The 20,719-nt window shown below is 32.8% G+C and overlaps 3 protein-coding genes across 3 annotated transcripts; all 3 read right to left on the bottom strand.

The window, feature by feature from the left end:
* Positions 1-6,437: 6,437 nt before the first annotated feature.
* On the bottom strand, positions 6,438-7,427 carry LOC146952672 (fasciclin-like arabinogalactan protein 14). The gene has a single exon (XM_085704505.1). It carries the CDS (start codon positions 7,383-7,385, stop codon positions 6,522-6,524), a length of 864 nt encoding a protein of 287 aa, XP_085560631.1. The 5' UTR covers positions 7,386-7,427; the 3' UTR covers positions 6,438-6,521.
* A 4,595-nt stretch (positions 7,428-12,022) lies between these two features.
* Positions 12,023-13,286, bottom strand: LOC146952671 (fasciclin-like arabinogalactan protein 14). The gene has a single exon (XM_085704495.1). The coding sequence runs from the start codon at positions 13,086-13,088 to the stop codon at positions 12,267-12,269; it is 822 nt and encodes a 273-aa protein (XP_085560621.1). The 5' UTR covers positions 13,089-13,286; the 3' UTR covers positions 12,023-12,266.
* A 3,457-nt stretch (positions 13,287-16,743) lies between these two features.
* Positions 16,744-20,719, bottom strand: LOC146952670 (uncharacterized). Its single transcript, XM_085704479.1, has 4 exons — positions 20,264-20,719; positions 19,065-19,164; positions 17,491-17,550; positions 16,744-17,110 (listed from the first exon to the last, which is right to left on the bottom strand). The coding sequence occupies exons 1-4, from the start codon at positions 20,647-20,649 to the stop codon at positions 17,021-17,023; spliced, it is 636 nt and encodes a 211-aa protein (XP_085560605.1). The 5' UTR covers positions 20,650-20,719; the 3' UTR covers positions 16,744-17,020.

The raw sequence follows: 20,719 nt of genomic DNA, 5'->3' as shown, positions 1-20,719 counted from the left end.
TTGGGAAAAAAATTGAGACAGTGGTATCCTTTTTAATTCTTCTAGAAGAATAAAAAAAAGGACAATAGGTTTGATGTTAGTGGTGGTGTGGCATGAAGGAGAAAGAATAGTGTTCGATCAGCAGCTGTTTGTGGGTTAGTGGTGAGTGTGGGAATAAAATTTGGTGTTAAATGTCTATGGTAAAACTATGTTTTCTATTTGATCCAATGGTTGAAAATAACTTTCTCATGGTGGGAAACAACTCCTCTTTCTCATGCTAAATCCCACCAACGTTAACATAACAAAAGTTTGTTCAATGTTATTCCTTCATCCGATTGAAATTATATGTCACTCTAACAATTTTTTTTTATGTTAATTTACAATATCAATGAAGTATTATTGCTTCTTTTCCTATTGTACCATTTATTTTTTTCAATTATTTTAATTCCTCTTTTCCATACAACTATAATGATGGATAATTTTGTCAAAAACTCATAATATCTCTTTCCATAAAAAATTAACTACATTCTTAATTTATGTGAAATTGACAAAGTGACAAATAATTTGAAACAGATGGAGTTTGTTTCATATTTGAATAATTCAGAACTTAAGCATATTAATATGATCAATTAATGGGAATAGAAACTTTATAAAGAAACTTATTAGTATAAAAATTTAGGATGGGGATGAATGCCCATCCTAAATTCAAAGAGAATTTAGAAAGAGATTTATATTTATCTTCCTTCAAGGTACTAGCGGACTTGACCCCAAAATCTCTAAGTCCAAGATCTTAAATATTTTTTGTAAAATTGTATTAATAGCAAAATAATTTTTTTTAACTTTTTAAATAACACCAACAAATACGAAATTGTCTTATATACAATTTTATAATTTAAAGGTATACCTTTAGTGATGCGTGCCTTTATAATTAATTGACATTGTGACACATATATACGATATTAACATATTTAATTTATAAATATTTAAAAATTGTACATAAGACAATTTATAATTTATTAACATTATTAAAAAAATACAACAAAATAAATGAACTTTTTATCAATACAATTTCGCACATTATAAGATATCACACATACAAAATTTTACTAAAAAAATCATTAATATATAAGTCATAAATATAATGGTAAACTAATATGAGTTCCTTAAAAACATGCATTGGAAATTCTCTCAATAAATATGATGGGAAATTTTGTCATTAAGTCTTATTATTGTCGTGGTAAAGTTTAATGAGAGTTAAATAAGCTACACATAAATTTTACTAAGTTTAGAGACTAAATAACTACTCCCTCCGTCCCTTAATGTAACCACCCATTTGATTTTATTTTTGTCCCTAAATGTAACCCCCTTTTCAAATTACTAGATGCATTTATTACTTTTTTCCTAAACATACCCCTAATTAATACTACTAATTTGTCTTGAAATATGAATAGTCAAATTTATTACACAAACAAACAAAGGACAGTTTGGTAATATCAATACACAAAACAGACACATTAATTACACTGACAACTTTTCTTAAGAAATGTGAAAAAAGCAAAGGGGGGGTTACATTAAGGGACGGAGGGAGTACTTTCATACATACTAACGGAAATATGAGTACTACCGTATTTGTTTGTCCGCTATATATTGTACTGCGCTAACGTGTTTGTATATTTTATTTTGTTTGTCTGTATAATTTTGATTACAATTTTTAAATATTAATGAAAATTGTTTTCTACTAAGCACAAAATGAAGTCATGAACTCGCATTTGTTTTTAATTTAATTATGGGCAAGAATGCTCTTTTTCCAACGTTGTTTTATGATAGGATTTCCACATCTAGCATATTCATAAACAAACCACAACATAATAATTTATGTTCCATTACACGGGCCATATTTAGAGTCTATGTTTTGCAACAAAATTAAAATTTATGCATTCTTAGTTAAAAAAATTAAGTCTTAAGAGTTTTTAAATTTTTTACCTTTAATTTTTTTAACCAAAGAATGCATGATTTTTTTTTATCAATGCATGAATGTGAGATTTTTTTTCAGGCAAAAGTCAAATATTTTGGTTATTCATCGTCAAATTGTAGAACAACAGATGAAAAAAATATGGAAAAGGATCCATATATGAAATTGAAATCATCATACTTTTGAAAAAATGGACAAATTTCAATGTCCCAGATAGTATGGACCAGATATTTTTTATTTTTTATTTTGGAAAATAAACTTAATAAAACAAATATTAATGATTCCATAATAATTTCAAAATAAGAGGACTTACCTTTGAGACGATGAATTAGTGAAAAAGAAACAAAAAATTGTTTTGGCAACTTGATTCCATAATCAATGATCCAAGAATAAATCTTTTATTATCTCATATATGTTATAACGGAAAAAACTGAATATATATACTCATATCGTGTTTGTTACACGATATATTATGTGGTAACCAAAATAAAAATTGCGTTTGTTACACTTTTTTTAATATTTGAATTCACTCTCATCCATTCTCTTTTTTGAATGATAAGGAGAAAAAATCGGACATATATAATTTGTTACATTTCGTTTTAATATTTGAATTTACTCTTATATATTTGTTATATGTATTATTTTTATTGAAAGTTGAGAGTAATTTTGGAATAAGAAAAGTCGACACAAAAGTGACTATTTTCTTTATATATATAAATGTAGCATGATAAAGGGAGGGAGAGAGAGAGAGGGAGAGAGAGAGAGAGAGAGGGGGGGGGGGGGGAGAGAGAGAGAGAGAGAGAGAGAGAGAGAGAGAGATGTCCCTCAAAAATAGGAATGAGAAGAATATGAGTACAATGATAGATCCAGCCATTTCCACTGGTTGGGAGCAAGATAATATATCAAAAATATTTATACAAAAACGTAAAAATGCATAAGTCATAAAATAGTTGCATTAATTATCGTTACAAAAGTGGACATCACAACTATATCATTATACATTTATAAAATTAAACACACATCAAAATGTCCATTAGGTTTTTTGACAAATTCAAAATTTCCATTAGTTGTGTCTCAATATTTTGAAAAATGTTATATAATTTTTTATCTTTAATACTATAAAAAATATCTCTCTATTTATAAGATAAACAACCATTCAACATTTCATCTTTGATACCATTATACATTTAATTTTTTACATATAAAATATTTAATATTTTTGTGGGGGCAACACATGATATTTAGTTGAATAATAATAAGAAAGTAGGTAGTGGGGGCAACTTCCCCCATTTTCATACATGGGTGTAGTTACATGGGTAAATGAGGGCTAAGTAATCACCCCTACAAGTATAATTTTACCCTCAACTCAGTCATATGAACAAGATATTAGTTAATTAAATCCATAACGTGCGTGAAGACCTATTTCCTTAATAATATGAGGATGGAGGACAGGGACGGCTGATATCGAAGTGTATATCTTATTCGACAAGGCGATTTGAGGTTGAAACTCAGCCTAGATGGTAGTTACTTACATTAATGATGACAGATGATTGTCGATATAGAAAGTGCACTAAATTCTCGTCAAACAATAATATTTAGATTAGTTCATCTCCACATGGATTGTGAAGTTTATACTAAACAATATCAATTGTAACAAGGATGTGTAAATTTTTCATTAAAAGATATTCAACAAATTATATGGTTCAAGATGTTTATAGTGAAGATCCTTTCATTAACTAAATCAAAGAGAAATTTTCCAAACAAAAAGAGAAGAATAAATAACAAGGAAATTAAAATAACCATGATGACATTGCTTCTTAATTCTTCCTTCTCTCCCTTGTTATGCCGTTGCGTCCTCCTCTTATTCTCCAAAACCTAATATATTTTTTTTATTCTCCTCTCTAGTGTGTGTTATGTAGTGTTGTGCAAATACGTGTATATAAGTGTGTGCTGCTTGTTGCCCAGGGAAACCTTAATTATTATTTTGGGTCATCCAACAAAGCCCAATAACCCAAATAATTTCACGCGCAATCCATAATTTCAGAACATGGCACGATCTGCATCTATTATGCATCATGTATGAGGCAGTAGCTGAACACTTCCAATTTCTTCACAGCTGCTCGACGTGCAACTCATAGCACGCATTGTTCAACAACTTGTAGTTGAACCTTCTGCTTTTTGTCATTCCTTGTCTCATTTCTCCTTATCGAAATGTCCTTGGTGACTATACCCCAAGATTTCAATTGATATATCTTGTAAGAAAGTATAGCAAGACCACATAGTTGTTTGTTTTGGGTGATTTCACATGTTGTAAGATCTTGTACGCTTAATAGCTCTTCCATGCTCATCCATTGATTTATTAAAAAAACTCAACTAAAAGAAATGGAAACTTTCTATAAAGCCTTTAAACTTACTCCTAAACACTGCTAAAAACACAATATGATTAACCGTCATCATTATCCCTGATCTTACATAATATAATATGGTAGATAGTGGGTCAACAATCTTGCAAGAAATGTTAGTGTAGGTGCTTCTAAGTCTATAAATATACCATTGTAAAGATATTCAACACACACATCAAATCAAACAAATCTCTACATATACTTTTATCATTCCTTTATAGTTTTCCTTTACTTTACTTTATTTTATGTAATAGTTCATCCTTCCACACTAGACGTTCTTTGGAGTAGTCTAGAAACCAACAACTGAGAAACAAAGTCTCTTTATAAACATATTCTCTTTATCTAAAAGTGGATAATTGTCTCAAGTGAAAGTTATCATAAATATCATCTTATCAGTTGAAGAATCCATAAATCAACAATGTTGTCATGACATCAGCATATCACACATCAAATTGGCTAAGACGGAATTTTGCAAGATGAAAACAAATTGAACAGTGAGTGGGACCATGAAGCTGAACTCACCAATCATATTTTTGTCTCCACAGCAACAATAACAATGTGTTGATGCATAACATTTACCCAGTGTTCAACCGTACATTGTTCAGGCATAACTTTTATGAAAAGTTCGGCAAAAATTTGTTTAGGCATGATCGTTACCAATGATTCCACCGAATACGTTTGCCACTGCTTGCCTTAGGGGTCAAATTATGGTGAATGAGATGGATGAACAAGTATTAAAACAAATCAACAACATGTTGGTTATGCCAAATGTTCCGGCTTATGGTGCAACTTTACAGGCCATCGATAAAAATGCCCAAGTCCATATTGCAATTAATGGTTGGAACATTCAGTGTCCAGACTTTATTTACATACCTATAAATACGAATAGTTAAAATCAAAAAAGAAATTTATTTTGTGCCCAGATTTTATTTACAATCCTCTAATATGTAAGGACATACACCACAATTATAATATACATAACCGTAATTATACATACATACATACATACATACATACATACATACATACATACATACATACATATATATATATATATATATATATATATATATATATATATATATATATATATAAGGTGATGGTTAGACTGTGGAGAAGAAGAGGATGAAAATGTGACAGTTGAGTGTGTGAGTAACTTAGTATTCAAGGTTTGTGTCATCTGTGTTTGGATTGAGTGTGGTGTATGAAAACATCAATCTTTATATTTTCTTGAATATTCATAATACAACACCGTCTTCCTTCTATAGTGCAACAGAAATTGAGTATACATTATGATGTTTAAAAAATTAAATGGAACAATTTAGTTAAAAAATTTGCATGCAAAGAAAATATATAAAAGGGGAAAATTCAAATTTATTATTTGTAGTAAGTTAATATGAACATGACAATTAAGAACAAAAATAGAAAAGGAAGTATTTGCAAGCAGTTGTTTCACAACAATTTCAAAAATCTCATGTTGAATTTAGTCAAAAGCAAGTGAATGCGGTGTCCCATAAAATAGTAAAGGTAGCCCCATGTAATACTAACTTGTATCTCTATATTGATGTATTGTCCTATATTTGGTCCATGATTGATAATGAAATGAATTGAGTTGTTTCCTTCACAAAAAAGAAGAAGATTGTATAGTATATAGAAAGATTATATATATATATATATATATATATATATATATATATATATAGGGTTTTGCTAGAAGACACCTTTTATGAAGGTGTCTTTTAGCAAGGTATTCTATGAGCATTTGTTAAACGACACCAACTAATTTTTATGAAGGTGTCTTTTAGCAAAGTTATAACTAAAAAGTGGAAATCACACCTTGAGGTGTGGATTGCTAAAAGACACCTTCATGGCTGGCTTCTAACAAAACCCATATATATATATATATATATAATGGACACAAGTTGTATAAGATTTTAATTTGGAAACAAAAACCTTAATTAGGCTAACATGTCACAAATTAAAACCATATGCAATAATGAAAATGAAAAATGGATGAAATAGTATATTAAGTGGTAATCTATTTTCTAAAGTCTACAGTAGAAAGATCCACCTTCCTCTTCATGTTTCAAAAAACCTTCCTCTTCATGTATTAGAATTAAAATGTATACACTCTTAAACATTATGTTTTCTCCATATATCACTCTAAATTACATAACGACCAAGAGAGAAGCGAAGCACATCACTGCTCCAACAAAACCTACAACAATCCTTGAAGAGCTGCTAGTAGGTGCAGCATCGGCAGCAGCCTCATCACCACCTGGACCAGGAGCCAAAGATGGGCTTCTTGCAGGGGCTTCAACGGGAGATTCGCCGGGCTCATCAGAAGGTGAAGGAGAATCTGAAACTTCTGTGATGGGCTCTTCAGCAGCCTCAGGAGCGCTTGCATTCTTTGCCTTTGCCGGCGGTGCTTTAAACACCGGAGAAACATCTACATTTGTTTCGGCTGCTGGAGCGCTTGCATTAGATGGTGCACCAGTGGTTTGTGTTTCAAGTCCAGGGAACAAGATAGGTTTCGCGACTTGGATTATGGTGATGTTGTAGGGTTGGGCGAAAACAACTTTCACTAGCTTAACGTCGATTGGAGCACCACTCACAGCAGATCCAATGGCTAAATCACCGTCACTAGTGCGATTAACCTTAAGGTACCCTTGTTGGTCCACGGCGATGCCTGATGATTGGTAAAGGGTGGTCAAGAGTTCGCGCTTATGCATAGCTCCATTGAGCTTCTTTGGATCATAATAGTCGAGGAGCACGTGGGTGGCCATGATAGCCTTGATAGCTTCCGGCATTTTGTCGGATATGGAAGCTATGGCGCCGTTATCAACGGCGAAGATAGTGATGGTATTGCGACGGTTGATTGGACCAACAAGCTTGGTTTCGTTGAGGTATTTGTTGAAGGTGGAAAACTCGGGGGTTCTATCTAGCAATTTTTGGATGTCAAATGCATGAATGGAAGAAGAAATTGCAAGGAAGAGAGCTAAGGAAAGAAAAGACGAGCTTTTGAAACCCATCTTTTCTTTTGGATATTATGCCTAAAACCAAGCCTGCCTTGAGAATTGAGAGGATTATGAGGGTGTTTATATATGTTTCCTGCTATGTTTAATTAAGGTTTAGTTATTTTGAGGTTTGTGTTTCAAATCCATTTTTGTCATCGTGACATGTGAACCTCTCTATGCAGCTATTTTATGACAAGTTTGAATGGTTTAGCATGGTTTTCACTTTTTTGTTTTATTTTTCTTTTCCTGGTTTAGCATGGTTTTAGAATAAAAAAATCAAAATCAAAATTTGAAGAAATCCATTTTTGTCATGGTGACATGTGAACCTCTCTCTATACAACTACTTTATGACAAATTTGAATGGTTTAGCTTGGTTTTCATTTTTTTTTTTATGTTATTTTTCGTTTTATGGTTATCGAGGTTTTAGATTAAAAAAATGGAAAATGATGTGCATATTATTAATTAGATACTAAAATTAAAATAAATCATCCTTCAAAACAAAATTAAAATAAATCAATTAAAACAAAATTGAAAAATTAAAATGACACTTTTTATTTGAGCCACATAATTTAATTTAATTGCCATTAACGAGTCCTCTCGTCTCTCACAATAGATACTCACTCACTTGATACATGCTCAGATGGGAGGTCCTCTAAAAAAAACATAAGAGAGGAGAAGAACCGGAGTTTTATTCCTAACTACTAGAACCATTTTTTTACCAGACTTTACTTACATTCGAGCCGAACCTCGGATACTAGAGTCTCATTCCTCAAGGAACCAGAGTGTTAACATAAGGGGAGAGAAATGTAATTCATGTTTCTCTTAAGAATGTAGAGTATAATTTTATCTGATATGTTTTGAAAATAGAGAAGGAGAGTGTATATTTTGACCTTAAAAGGAGAAGATAATACTCCTCCATTTAAGTTTGTTCATTTTTTTACTTACAAAGGTTTGATGAATGTTATTCCTCCATACGTCTCAAGCTATATGTCACTCTAACCAAAAATATATTTTATTTTGTATGTGTCTTATAATGTAGTATTTTATGGACATCTATACATAAATAAAACACATTTAATAAATGATAGACTTTTCTTTTCATTTTTGGTAATACCTATTTTTCTTAATATGAGAGAAAATCGCCCTTCGTTTTTCATAAATAAATAATTGAATTTCGTAAATTTTAGGAGTCAAATACATAGTAAATGAGTTGTTTGATTATTATTTATTATGGAAATTAGCTTACCACATTTCATTCATAACAAGAGTATAAATACATCATGCATGCCAACAAAAAGTTGTAAACTAGCATACCATAAGGCTAACCTAGCTGAGATATAAGCAACACCATTGACTTGTGATAAACCATTTACTTATATGCCTTATATTAGAATTTTAGGTATAGTTTCAAACATTTTGTGTTGTTATTATTTAGACAATTACCTATATTTTTATTTTTATTTTGTAGAATATAAAATATAATAATAAACAATATAAAATATAATAATAAACAAAAGAAGTTAAAAAGCCATCAAACACCTTCTCTCTAGGATCGAACCCGGGTCACCCGCGTGACAGGCGCCAAGAACTTGTTGCGCTAAAAACACACTTAGAGCACTCTAAGTGTGTTTTTAGCGCAACAACTTGTCCCCGAATGAACGTCATATCAGAGTTCACTAAATCAGAAGCTAGCATGCATTTGTATGAGTAATTACTATCAACTACTGTTTTGGAGTCCATCACAAAATCTGTGTTCACCAAGTAAATATCACTAGCACATTTCAAGGCTAATAAAAGACCAAGATCTTCTCCCCTATCTACGTCAAGTAATGGTCCAATCCTTTCCATTTTGGTGAGCGGAGCACAAACCGCCCCTCCTCGTCACGAATGCAGATTTGAATATCAACTTTATTAAGTGAATGGGAAAAGGAGGCATCCATATTGCATTTATAACGACTTACACTTGTTTTATTCCATTGCACTTGTTCCCCGCAACCTGTTGGACTTGCCCTCGTGTTGTGAGTAACTTGCGCATTCTGCCAGTTGGTCAACAGGGATCCAGCTCGCTCACAGATGTCTTGGTTATTTTCCACCACATTATTCCACACTTTGTTATTTCAGTGTGTCCATTAGCTCCTAAAAGTGACACCAAATAATTTCTTTTGCTTGACATATACAATTTTAAGAATAGCAAACATATATGCAGCACATGAGGTAGCAGAATATAGTACATGCAGAATGGTGTTACATAAACCTATACCCTGCTTGTGCCTGCACGTAATGCTTTTGGTACAACCTAAAAACACATTGGTTCAATCTTCATCTTTCTCTGTACAGACATCACATACAGCGGGACATCGTACTCCTCTGTATTGTAGATGCAATCTTATCAGAAAGCAGTTGTGACAGACTGTCCATAAGAAGTTCTTAATGTTCGGCAGGAGTTTGAGTTTCCAAATAGTGCTCCAATAACCTGCCACTTTATGCTGAAGAGAGGCATTGTCATTGTTAATAATGTCTTGGTATGTGCTCTGAACTTGGTGCTTACCATCTTTCTCAAACCTCTAAGTATCCAAATCTTGCAGAACCGAGGACAGCAGTGGTGTATTGTAAATTTTCCTAGTCGTGTCGTTGTCGAACATGTAGTTGATGAAATATGTATTCCAATATTGCTTGGTGTTAGGCCACAACAAATGCGATATTGTGAGTTCATTCCACATGGTATGTAATGTTGTTGACGGAGTAATATGTTGAACCAAAATGGGTTTTGTACAATATTTGAAGTTTTGACGATAATAAACTATAAATGAACAATTGGATATGTTAATATGTACGTTCAAATGTGCGTGAGCATGGAATTAAATTCATATTATCAAATCAAGTTTTGGTTCTGAAAGAACAAGGTTCTGAACATATATAATAGCATTTGAAGCAAGTGAGAAGTTGAAAACTTGGAACAAGGTCAAAAGAAAAATCAACTAGAAGTCAACTTTTGGATCAGAAATATCTGAAAAAGCAGAGCCCCTAAAGTCTTCAAGCATCTAAAGCCCTGTCAGCATCTGAAGCCTCTTAACCAATTTGTTATCTTCTGAAGAAAGGTCGCTTTCAGCCTCTAAATAGTATAGTTTGTCTCTTTTTCATCACGTGCAGAAACAAACAAGAAATTTAAAGGAGGAATAGGATCTCGACAAGAGGAATACACTAATTACATATGAATGTATAGATTGAAGTAATGATTTGATGAGAATCTCTCTTCCTGCTTGTAAGAGGCAACGACTACTCTATGAATTAATCTTATTCTGATTCTATCTTGTACAAACATGAAGGTAGCCTTTTTACTTCTTCAAATCTTAGATGGAAATCCCAAATACTTACATGTCCCAAGAACTTGTTGAACCCGCAATGTATTTGCAATTAACTCCCGAATGTTGCTTCACACGTAGCTAAAATATTCATAATTGCTACCACCTTGCTTTCACATGCTCCGGAGAAGAGGAAGAAGTCATCCACAAATAATAAATGAGACATGATTGATACATTTTTCAAATAAGAGTACCACGAATGTCGCCTCGACCTTATGCATCACGAATCAAGGCGGACAATCCCTCCGCACAAAGGACGAATATATAAAGGGTGAAATCGGGTCACCCTGGTGAAGCCCTCTACCGGGAATGATAGGTTCCACTAGTGTTCCATTCACCATCTTTGTAAACAGTGATTATTTTCAATACATATTGAGTGCTAGTATACACTTTCACAACAAGTAATAAAGAGTAAGTAGAGTGTCGATTCCATTAAGATTGGAGTGGTTAAGTTCTATGTATTTCCAAATGCTGAGTGCAGTTATTCAAGATCCAAAATGACAAATAACAAAGATAAGAATTTAAGACTTTAAATTAAATAAACTAAAGTAAAACACATAAGTAAATAATTATTTGCACAATTAGTGTTTCACTTCAACGTTTTAATCCCGTCAAATGACATCAGGGTTCATTTCCAAAGAATCTTTATATTACAGAGTTAGATTCCATTTTTTTTTTTTACAATAGTTAAACCGAAATTCGCTCATATTACAAGGCGATAAACATTAATTAACCCTTAAAAACAATATTGAAATATAATGTAGTTCACATTAGATGAGTTTGGTTGAGTTTGTGAAGAAAAATAAGAGGGATATTGGACTATGAATCATGTCACATTCGTAAAAAACTGAAGAAGATATATAAAGGAAAGATGGCTAGACTGTGGAGAAGAAGATGATGAAAGGGAGATGTGCTAAGTGTGAAGAACAAGATGAAAGGGGGAATGACATGAAATTGAGGGTAAATTAAAATATTTAATGAGTAACTTAGTATTCAAGGCTTGTGTGATATGTGTTTTGATTGAGTGTGTGGTGTATGTAACATTGATCTTCATTTTTGGAATTATATCTTTAATTGGCATGGCTGGAATTCGACGGATTGGTGGGATGAGGAGGTAGAAAATTTCTTATCGTTCAACTCTATTGTGAAAGGGAGCAAAATGAATAAGGTATCGCATTTATTTTTGTTATCAACATATTGGTATTTAGTTAAAAAACATTGCATGCAGAGAATAATCAAATTAATATTTGTAGTAAAAGTTAATATCAAGAGAACAATGAAAAACAAAAATAGAAAAGGAAATAGATTGAAGCAACCTCAATCCAAATATATGATCATATCATATATATTTTTTCCATTAAAACGTCACAAATACTAAAACAAACTAGACCTTGATGTAATTGACAAATAGTTTCAAGAACAAGAAGCCCTAGCTTGTGCTTGCTTTTTTTTATTTAAAGGATTCACCTTCCTCTTCATGTATTATTATAATTAAAATGCATAGACTATTAAACATTGTGTTTTCTGCATCACTCTACATAACGACCAAGAGAGAAGCAAAGCACATCATTGCTCCAACCAAACCTACAACAGTCCTTGAAGAGCTACTAGGAGGTGGAGCATCGGCAGCAGCCCCACCTGGGCCTGCAGCATCGGCTGTTGGGGCTTCAGCGGGAGCATTGGTGGCGGGCTCTTTAGAAGGTGAAGGAGCAGTCGCGGACTCTGAAGGAGTCTCAGCTGCTCCAGTTGTTGGAGCATCAGCTTTAGAAGCCGAAGGAGCGCTTGCATTCTTTGCCGCAGTTGGAGCGCTTGCATTAGCAGTAGATACTGAATCAACTCCAGGGAAGATGATAGGTTTGGCGACTTGGAGAATGGAAATGTTGTAAGGCTGTTTGACAATGGTTTTCACGAGCGCAACGTCGATTGGAGCACCACTCACAGCAGATCCAAAGTCCATCTCACCCTCACCAATGAGTTTAACCTTAAGGAACCCTTGTTGGTTCTTAGCAAGGCCTGAGGCTTGGAAAAGGGTGGTCAAGAGTATGCCACTACCCACAGCTTCACTGAGCTTCTTCTCATCAAAATAGTCTAGGACCACATGGGTGCTCATGATAGCCTTGGTAGCTTGTGGAGATTTCCCGGATACGGCAGACATGGCGCCGTCACTGACGGCAAGGACGGTGATGGTATTGCGACTGTTGATTTGGTCAACAAGCTTGGTTTCGGTCAGGTATTTGTTGAAGGTGGCAAAGTCGGGATTCTGACCTAGCAATTTTGTGATGTCAAGTGCATGAATGGAAGAAGAAACTGCAAGGAAAAGAGCCAAGCAAAGAAGAGAAGAGCTTTTGAAACCCATCTTTTCACACAAGTTTAAAGTTGTGTTTAGTTTCTTTTTCTTTCGGATGTTATGTCCGAAACCAAGCTTGATGAATGATGATTGAGAGGATTGTGAGGGTGTTTATATATGTGACCTGCTATGCTTGATTAAGGTTTAGTTATTTTGAGGTTTGTGTTTGAAATCCAATTTTATCATAGTGACTTGTGAACCTCTCTTTACGACAAGTTTGAATGGTTTAGCATGATTTGCATACTGAAACAAGGGGAGGATAAGAAAATTAATGTGTATTTTTAGGGTGATCATGATTGGTGTTAATTAATCCAACAAATGTATGGTTTTCCAAAATTATTATTGGAAGTTTTTTGCTATATTTGCATTGAATCATAAAGGCCATACAATTCTCCAGTGGCTATTAATGTTAAAATTGTTGTGCGAATCTAATGTCTCCGGCGGCTATTAATCAGGTTTGGATGGAAGAGGTCCCAACCTCGATCCAGACCAAAGTGTATCTAATAAAATGGTTCTTTAAAGTATAAATTCTTCTAATAAAATGTTTTTTTTTTAAGTAAGTTAGCAATCATATATATCGACAATTTGTAGCTCTCTGCAAGTATAAATCTTTATTCAAAAAAAATGTAATTATCATCAATAAAAATCGAACATCAAATGGGTTTAGGCCCTCTTTGTAATAAAAAAAAAAATGGAACATCAACCATTTATAATTGAAAATGTTTTGGAAATATCATTTTTTTGGTTTTAACCCTTCGGTGATAATCCAAAGTTTAATCGAGAGGTAAATAAGGGAAAAATAGCAGGAATATTTTCTGAAACAATAATATATAGTAGAATCTTCTCAGGCCTTTATCAAGTAGTTTGCAATGACTAGCGGGTTGTCTTCCTTAGTGATCATAGAAAAATATGACGACACGGCTTGGATGAAAATTGGGAGGATTAGGATTACTTCTTTAGTTTGTTTAGCTTTATTTATTTTTAGTCTTCATAATTTCTTCTGATGTTTTTTCTTTGTTGCCTACGTTTAATTCCAACTAGCTTGTTTACCTTTCACCAAGCCTTTTTTGATATATGGTATGGCCCTCTCTGCAAATGAAATGTTTTAATCATGAATCGAATTTAGTTTCTCTTAATAATTCGTCCTTTAACCACTCTTTAACCACTTGAACTTAACCACTGGATTAACATTATTAAAATATTTGATATAAATATTTTAAAAAAAAATTAGCTTTTTCGATAAAATCTGCCACTAGAAGTTAATATTATTTTCGAAGAAAAAAAATTCCGAATTTTTTTTGTATTAACTCTCCAGTTTTTAAGGAAAATGACTCAATTGTGTCATCCAATAATCACTTGAGTCTAACATTTTTAATGTTTTTAAAAATATATTATTAATTTGACATGAAAAAACAAATTAATATATTTGAAGTTTTAAATAAAGTTAAAGATCAATGTTGCACAGTATTGCCTTATTTCTTTTGTGAGTAGTCTAACATTTTTTTCATTCCCTTGACGCCTATTTGTATATATTTGGGAGGGAAGAGAAACCCCTTACAAATTGCCTCTCTTTTGCAAGCAAGAACAAGAATGGGTTCCGCTTGAGAGAATGCTTGTTCAAAAATACAACTAGATGAATTAAATGATATAGAGATAAAAAACACGAACTCTTCATGTTTTTCAACGTGAGAGAATCAATTGGATAATGAGGATAGTTCAAAGGGTTAACTACTTCAAGTTAAAAGCAACTACATAAGTGTCATAGACCTATTTAGTGTTCGATCTTCATCTTTTTAAACAATGTGTGATTTTTAACCCACACTTGTCACAACAATCTCTGTGTTCAAGTATGAGTCCATTAATTCATCATGTTCGTCTTTCAAGCGGAAGTTCTTTCATCCGTACACACTTCCTTGTACCGTCATCATTTCTCTCAACAGGAGACGCCATCTGAACTACTTGCCAAGAAAACTTCTGATACAAGGAGCTTGATCAAACCCTTTGTCAAACCTCGCTATTGATATCACTAATGAATTGCGAGAAGAGACTGGGTGATCAACCACATAAAAGCAACCACACAAGTGAGGAAGAAACCACACTTTAACTCAAAACCTTAAAGCAATAAGTTTATGGATCTCTCACTTATAAAGTCAAAGATAAAGATAGGAAAATAGCTTTATGGTGCACCTCCTGGTCACCCACCCCGTGGGAGTCACTGATCTCCTCAATGCCACATTGAAAATAACCATTTGAGAGTTCTTCTCGTAGGGACAACCGGAGCAGTGTCCTTTATTTTTTTGTATTTGACAGCATATCTAGTGGCTTTCCAGTCACTTGGGCTACCATGTTAGCATATAACTTCTCATTTTTAGTTACTTGAGGATTTTTGCGACAATGAGCGGTCGAATGACCAACAGTTTGACAATTAATACAAAATTTAGGTAAATTTTTGAATTCAAGATTCACAAAGGAAATGATGCCTTCTATTTCAACCAAAAGTTTACCTTTTATTTCATCTAAGAGATCCATGTCAACAAGTGCGTGCACAAAGTGATCGAAGTACTAATTTTTGCAACCATGGCTAATACAATTGTGCGGCTCAGATACTTTTGTGGATATTCATGAAAGTGAACCCAAATTTGGGTGTGAGTCTGTCTTTGTAGATGAGGGCTGAAATCAGGGGTCCAAGAGTGTCATTAGCAGGAACCCTCATAAAAGTCGTTGCAATGTATTTTGTTAAAAAAAATAGTTGATAGAATCTATTGAATATGGAATCTTGAGATCTTTAAACTTGATACCTACTAAGTATAAAATTAAAACTGGATCTTTGTTTTATTTATTTTTTCAACTATTTGATTCTTAAGAGAAAGCGGTCATAATAAACCGGAGTTCGACTCGTTCTTAGGTAGAATTTATTGATCACTTGAGCTCAATCATTTTATTAAAATATTGAATCTTTATTTTATGTGATTTGTGAGACTTTTGGTGTGAAAATATAATTGAATCTAATACACCGTTTAAAAAAAGAAACAAAAAAAAATCAAGGTATCTCTCACATACAACTATAGAGATTAATCTCTTAACGTAATTAAAATCTGTTTATAGAATTGACATTTCTCAATACTATGTTTTTCATTCATGCATCTGACAATTTGATTATTTAATCAATAATTCATTCATACATGTGACAGTTTAATTATTTAATCAAATGATTAAAAGAGTTCCGTATATTTATTATATTTCCCAATAATTGAAAATAGTAACCAACTTTTTTTGTAGCCTGTCATTTGGCTAACCATAGAGATGCTAAACTAGTTCTGGTGAGTTATATAGTAGTACTAGGAACGTAGATTACGGTTCTTGCTAAAAATCTCAATCAAGACGCCATGGTAAGTTACCAACCAGCTTCTGCGGGTAAACTCAAATGCATAAATACCAATCTTCTGATTGAGGGAGAAATCGAACCAGTCTTATCTACGTCAATTCTTTAATACTTTGTAAGACCATCGCAATGTGATTTACACTAATTATATAATAGTTAATGTAGCAAAATCATAACATGTGAGCATTACTCATTCCATGGGTCTTTTTAAAGTGAGAATAGTGGATATGGGAAGATAAATCCAATCTCCCTAACATTTAACATGACATAAGCAGTAAGAAGTGACCAAAAAATACATCTTGGAATTTGATTTGAATATCCAAAATGAAACCCTGAATGTGGTTTCCTAAAACCAAAACCAATGGTGTACTAATTAGAAACAGTTCACATATCCAAAATGACTGCATAAACTCCTAGTTGCCTCATCCCAAAATAACAACCACAAAGGCAACATTTAATACCATGTTTCATATATCTATCCAAGAATTTCTACTGTAAAATCAGTTTATCTAACTCAACTACAAGTCAAGCCAAAAGAGAAATTGTGAAACAACTAAAGTCAACCAGCATTTGATAAATCAGCAACGATATCTGCGATGACCTTGGCCATGTCAAGATCCTTCATTGGCTTGAATGGACGACTCATGTCCTGAAATTAAGCAGTATTTCATAAGTTAGTATTAAAACAGAATATCATAAAAATATAATTAAATGTATGCATGTATCATTTAGATTGCCAGTAGGATGCCTTTAAACTAATAAAGAAATTGAAGTTCTTTAAAACATACAGAAAAGAAATATTTTCATGTGAATGAAATCATCCATTGAAGAGGCTGAGATCTTAATACAATGGTACAATCTAAAAAATCTTAATACTTTCTTGAGCAAGAAAAATGACTAAAAAATAATGGCCAATATATCCAAAAAAACTTCAAATATAGCATATGAACAAATAGAAAAAAGTACAAAGGTTGATTTAGCTTGCCAATTAAAAAATGTTCATGTTGATAACAAGAGAGCAGGACTTACCAAAAGGCTAATGAATGTATGGCCACCTTGCTGGCGTATTTCAAAGCAACCTCTCCTTGGCTGTAAATTTTTAAGGAAAAAATTGGATCAATCAAGTATTGTTGACATAAAAAACAGAGTATTAAGACAACAAGGACTAGTTAAATAATATAGCATATGAATTCAATAGTCCTTCTCATTGTTCAAAAAGAAATTGTAAAAAAGGCCATGACCAACAATCGTCACAGTTGATAAGCTATCATTGAAAACAAAATGTTTAAAAGGCTTTTGGTTGAGTTTAGGTTTGCAGGGTGAGAGTCAAAATAGTGGAAGCAGAGAGAAAGTAGGAAGAGGGTGAGAGTTTAGTAGAGATGTCACCTAAAGTGAAGCAGAAGTTTGAAAGAGCTTATTTGAGAGCTTATATCATATAAATATGCATGTGTAATGTGTGTGGAAGAACTTTTAAAAATAATATATAAGATGTCAATAAGTTGTCAACTTATTTTCAAAAACTCCCCCAGTAAGTTGTACACAAACCCTTACCTAGTATTTGTTTGGGGGAAATGGATATAGAGAGATATGAAAAATCTCTCTTCACCAAACATTAGCTCCCTCCAACATTGTGAAGATTTCAAAGGGGGAGATCAGAGATGAATAAAACAGTGAACATGAATTGCATAAATATTTTAAATACATCCTCCAACGAGCTTATATCATATAAATATGCATGTGTAATGTGTGTGGAAGAACTTTTAAAAATAATATATAATATGTCAATAAGTTGTCAACTTATTTTCAAAAACTCCCCCAGTAAGTTGTACACAAACCCTTACCTAGTATTTGTTTGGGGGAAATGGATATAGAGAGATATGAAAAATCTCTCTTCACCAAACATTAGCTCCCTCCAACATTGTGAAGATTTCAAAGGGGGAGATCAGAGATGAATAAAACAGTGAACATGAATTGCATAAATATTTTAAATACATCCTCCAACGAGCTTATATCATATAAATATGCATGTGTAATGTGTGTGGAAGAACTTTTAAAAATAATATATAATATGTCAATAAGTTGTCAACTTATTTTCAAAAACTCCCCCAGTAAGTTGTACACAAACCCTTACCCAGTATTTGTTTGGGGGAAATGGATATAGAGAGATATGAAAAATCTCTCTTCACCAAACATTAGCTCCCTCCAACATTGTGAAGATTTCAAAGGGGGAGATCAGAGATGAATAAAACAGTGAACATGAATTGCATAAATATTTTAAATACATAAACTTAGAGTAAATTTTGAATTAGTGTTTTCATTATTAAAATCACACCTCCACTGAAAAACAAATAAGAAGATTCTATTGACCAACCCCCCTCTCCTTCCCTTTTCCTAGTTCTACTTCTAACTAATCATTCAAACACCACATGATTGTATTATAACACATAATGTAAAGTGGTAAAATAATCAATGGCAGAATAAACATTGATTGTATTATAATCAATGTTTTTTTGAAAAACATGTATATCTATTTGATATCATTGACATAAACAAAATAGCAGAAGGCATGAGTGGATAGAAATGATAAATAAAGCTTAGAATACCTTTTCAGGGTTCAGTTTCACCACCACATCAATAGCTTGACTACCCTCCAGACCATCCTTCACCTCAGTAGCTCTCCTCAAGAATGATTTGCATTGAGTACTAAGGAAAATCAAGACAAAAAAATTGAGAAATCAATAATAGTAAAACAATAATCAGTCACTCAATTGAGAAAACAGTTACAATGTTAGAGAGAGAAATCAATAATAGTAAAAATAATTTCACCGAGGTATATAATGAAGCAACAAGAACCAAAAAGCAACATTATAATCAGATTCAAGAATCTTGTTAAAAAGATTATTTGTAATTATCTCAAAATTCCACATTAATCAAAAGAAGCAAATTATTTTTTAGGCTCCTCATTGCTTTAGATAGTCATTATAATCAATCAAGAAATATTATCATTAATATTTCAACAATCTGCATCAATTAATCATCAAAAAAATGACACTCTTTTTCAATCCAGTTCATTACATTCCAATTATTACACTCTATTCAATATATAAACACATACTATCAAATTTAACCACCAAACTATCCACATAAAAAAATTACCACCAAACAAGAATCTATCAAAAGCTTCAATTTATCAACAAAAGATTCACTTTAATCAACAATTTATTCAATCCATTTCATTATCTATATTCCATTTATATTCCAAACATCAACACATAAGCTAATCAAGATTTACCACCAAAACATAACCTATCAACAAAAGATTTCAATCCATTTCAATATATTCCATTTATTACACTTTAATCAACAAAAGATTCAATTTAATCAACAAATTTTTCAATCCATTTTTTCGGTTGGTTCCAAAAAAGTAGGGTTTCGTCTCACAAAAAATAAATCGTTTTCATATTGATTAAGCTAATATAAAAACAAAATAAGCAGATAAAGATAAAGACAAACACAAAACACATGCATAAAAATAAAATAAAAATAAAAAAACTGAAAAAGCGCATAATATTTTTCGTCATCATTACGGACATTATTACGAAAGCAAGAAAAGCGAAAACGATTAAAAATAGCTTATACAGAATCCACCATTTTCGGTTAATTCCAAGAAATTAGGGTTTGATATAAAATTTGCATTAACGAAACAAAATCGAATAATAATTTCTCCGTCATTATCGTGCATCTGTACGAAAGCAAGAAAAGGGCAAAACGGTAAAAAAAAAAAAGCGAAAGAGTGAAATACCAATGCTCAACGACGATAACAGTCCTGTTAGGGTCATCATCTTTGTCTTCAGGTTTATCAGCAGCATCAGAACCTCCACCTTCAGGTACAGCGGCTTGTTTTCCCTTACCCTTCGGGTCAGCACCACCACCAGAACCAGTAGTACCAGAAGCACCTTCACTGTCAGCGGCTTTCTTTCCCTTATCCTTCGGTTCAGCTTTCTTCTTCTCCTTCTTCTGCTTCTTCTTCGCCGGAGATTTCTTCTGAATGTCATCTAACGAGACAAGCCTTGCACCTTCGGAGTTGGAACGAAGTGTTCTTCCGGAGGAACGAAGATTTTTTCCTCCCGGCGACGGCGCCGCCGCCTTCGCCGGAGAAGCGGTTTTAGCCTTGCGTTTTGGTGCCATTTCTTGAAAATGAAAATTCTCTCTCTTCGGTTTCTCTTTGAAAATTGTGTTGAGTTGTGTTTCTCTCTCT

This window comes from Medicago sativa, chromosome 1 (genome assembly GCF_051527215.1).
Source record: "Medicago sativa cultivar Bolivia chromosome 1, Bolivia_mono, whole genome shotgun sequence".
Classification (NCBI taxonomy): domain Eukaryota; kingdom Viridiplantae; phylum Streptophyta; class Magnoliopsida; order Fabales; family Fabaceae; genus Medicago; species Medicago sativa.
The sequence above is the reverse complement of the archived record's forward strand: the minus strand, read 5'-3'. Positions and strand labels throughout refer to the sequence as shown.

Excerpts from the sequence above, each read along its gene's own strand:
- LOC146952672 (XM_085704505.1), bottom strand. The coding sequence starts at position 7,385 with ATGGGTTTCAAAAGCTCGTCTTTTCTTTCCTTAGCTCTCTTCCTTGCA.
- LOC146952671 (XM_085704495.1), bottom strand. The coding sequence starts at position 13,088 with ATGGGTTTCAAAAGCTCTTCTCTTCTTTGCTTGGCTCTTTTCCTTGCA.
- LOC146952670 (XM_085704479.1), bottom strand. The coding sequence starts at position 20,649 with ATGGCACCAAAACGCAAGGCTAAAACCGCTTCTCCGGCGAAGGCGGCG. Across the intron at positions 19,165-20,263 it reads GTTATCGTCGTTGAGCATTG|TACTCAATGCAAATCATTCT; the intron begins GTATTTCACTCT and ends GATTTTCCTTAG. Across the intron at positions 17,111-17,490 it reads ATACATTCATTAGCCTTTTG|GACATGAGTCGTCCATTCAA; the intron begins GTAAGTCCTGCT and ends GCTTAATTTCAG.